A 2,500-nucleotide genomic window follows, 5' to 3' on the forward strand; every position below is an offset into this window, starting at 1 on the left:
CAGACTCCCAAACGGAACGGTATTTAGCGGGCTGGCCCGAGTACAGCGCTTTCTCACTGGAGGTCCAGCTAAGACGGAACCGGCTGGAATGGACGGTGCGAGAGGCCAAAACCCCTCTGGAACGAGGAGGGCTTGGGTGTCGCAAATTCCAACGCCCACAAATATGTCTTTACACGGGCGTCTGTCCACAGCCTCAAGCACAAGCGCTGATAACAAAACACAGACTCATTCTTTCTCATGTTGTTCAAAGGCCCCCCAAAAACTCAAGCAGGCCTTCATGCATCAAATAGCATAATTATACTATTCAGAAATATTTTAAAGCTGCGATTAATCACAGGGAGAAATACATTGGAGCCGTAATGAAGTACATTTTTATTTTATTTTATTTTTGGCCAGCTCTGGCCCTCTATAAATATCCTCCTCATTAAAGGCTCTGATACTCACCAGGTTCGCCGTTGCGTCCCCTTCGACCGCGTTTCCCCGGTGGGCCTGCAAGCCAAAGCAAATCAGAGAAATTCATCAGTTCCCAAATTCATCAGTTTCCAAAAAGCTCTCGCAATCTCCTTTTGTCAACAGCCATTACCGTTTTCCCATATTGCATATTTTCGATTGTACTTCAGCATCGAGAGCCGGCCTGCACTGGGCAGCCCCTCGACCCACCCCAGTATGCAGTCTTTGGAAAGTCGAGGCTTTGTACAAATATTGCCTTTGGATTGGCCATGCCCCTCAAGGCTATCACAGGGTTCATTGAGCATTTAAAGGTCGAAAACCGCTCTGGAAAGAGGGCACCGACTGTCTTGCCACAAGAATGAGTCTTTTAGGTTTGGTTTACCCTTGGCTCTGCCATGCTGGGCCTTTCGGCACGGATGCGTGATTTCTAAACTGTTTTTACATGTCATTTCTAGTTTCCTTTTCTTGCCTGTCAGCCGTGAGAGATGTCAGTGTTATTGCTGTTCGGATTGAGGCATCAGTAAATTACTAACATGCATGCACGTGCGCATGCACATACAGACAGTCAGACAGACAGACAGACACATACACACACACACACACACACCCACACACACACACACACACACACACACAGTCAGACTTGATAGCGGCGCACACGTTCGGAAAAAAATAGACTAATCTTTCTAAAATGAATTTTACACGTTACGAACGGAACGGAGCGCTGTTACGTGCTTGGTGTAGCTTCCTGTTAGAAGTTGATATGACCACTTTACTTCTTCTACACTTCCCCTGCTCATGTGTGCACCTAGCACTGTTTTCAGAATAAAGGTCCTTGGACACTTTTAAGTGGCCTTCTGCCACAGAGGCACAGGTAAGCAAACTGTGTGCCCATGTACGATGACCATTTGTCCCGATTTCATCCAGACAGTCTGGCTTTCAAGCCCTCAGTCCATCAGGACTTTCCTCAGACAAACCGCAAACTGTCACGCACGCACCAACGCACACACATGCACACACACACACACACACACACACACACACACACACACACACACACACACACACACACACACACACACACACACACAGATACACACACACACACACACACACATACACTGTACACCAACATACACATACACACACAGACACACACACACACACACAAACACACAAACGCACACACATACACCAACACACACACACACACACACACACACACACACACACACACACACACTGTAGCATGCACAGGCTACACTCAGTTCCTAAAATATGCCATCATTCCCTCAACAACTTTCTTGACATTTCTGGAGTGTCTGTTTGACACTGTCCCTTTTCACAGTAGTGATGGGTGGCCACCCAGTGCACATTGGACCTGTGGTCTTCCCATGATTCATAGCTGCAATGATAACCTTTATAAGACCCTTATAAGACAGATGCAATGTAGCCTAGTTTATAGGCTACAACAGACTTCAAATGCATAAGCAAGCTGGTAGCAGGGAGTTTACCAATCATTCTGAGGTCAACATTACAGTATTCAGTCTGTATTACCATGTCAGATCTTGCATGCGGACGGACAGTTTGGTGTTTATTTTGGTCTGCAATGCCCTTGTATTGTATGCAAAAGTTCCCTTAATGGTGCTTGCTCATGATTTATTGAGAGGAGAGAGCAGAACTTGCTGCAACGCAGAAAGTCCATTATCTTCAATTTTGAGGGAAGGTCACATCCAAACCCACCAAGTCAAACAATGGAGCCGCAGATATTATTCAGATCTCCTTTCAGGCAAAGCAGTGAGAACAAGTAGCAAACAGACCCCAACATGTACTTAAATTCCTCGCCCTTGGCCAAAAATACTGCTGTTTTGTTATTCTTCATGAGAACTATGTCGAGGAAACTCAGGAATGCTTGCAGAGTCGCGGCTATCGCAATTGGGGGAGCGAGTTGCAACAGCAGCTCAGTCTCGTCCAATAAGATGGCAAGGTGCCGTATTCTAAATAGCAGGGTCTGCTTATCTGATGCAAAAATGAAAATGATAACTTCAGA

At 46.1% G+C, this 2,500-nt stretch overlaps 2 protein-coding genes across 9 annotated transcripts in view; one reads left to right on the top strand and one right to left on the bottom strand.

Annotated features, from left to right (window-relative positions):
- Positions 1–2,500, top strand: part of LOC121690252 (C-type mannose receptor 2-like) — a 1,098,322-nt gene that overhangs the window by 434,797 nt on the left and 661,025 nt on the right. The gene's annotated exons all lie outside the window — the stretch shown is intronic.
- LOC121690247 (collagen alpha-1(XXV) chain) overlaps positions 1–2,500 on the bottom strand; it is a 211,598-nt gene that overhangs the window by 105,202 nt on the left and 103,896 nt on the right. For all 8 annotated transcript variants that reach the window (XM_042070701.1, XM_042070698.1, XM_042070700.1 and 5 more), the window contains exon 3: positions 445–489. In XM_042070701.1, coding sequence (XP_041926635.1) covers positions 445–489 — 45 coding nt within the window. The remainder of the gene's footprint in view (positions 1–444; positions 490–2,500) is intronic.

Source organism: Alosa sapidissima, chromosome 18, assembly GCF_018492685.1.
Source record: "Alosa sapidissima isolate fAloSap1 chromosome 18, fAloSap1.pri, whole genome shotgun sequence".
NCBI lineage: Eukaryota > Metazoa > Chordata > Actinopteri > Clupeiformes > Clupeidae > Alosa > Alosa sapidissima.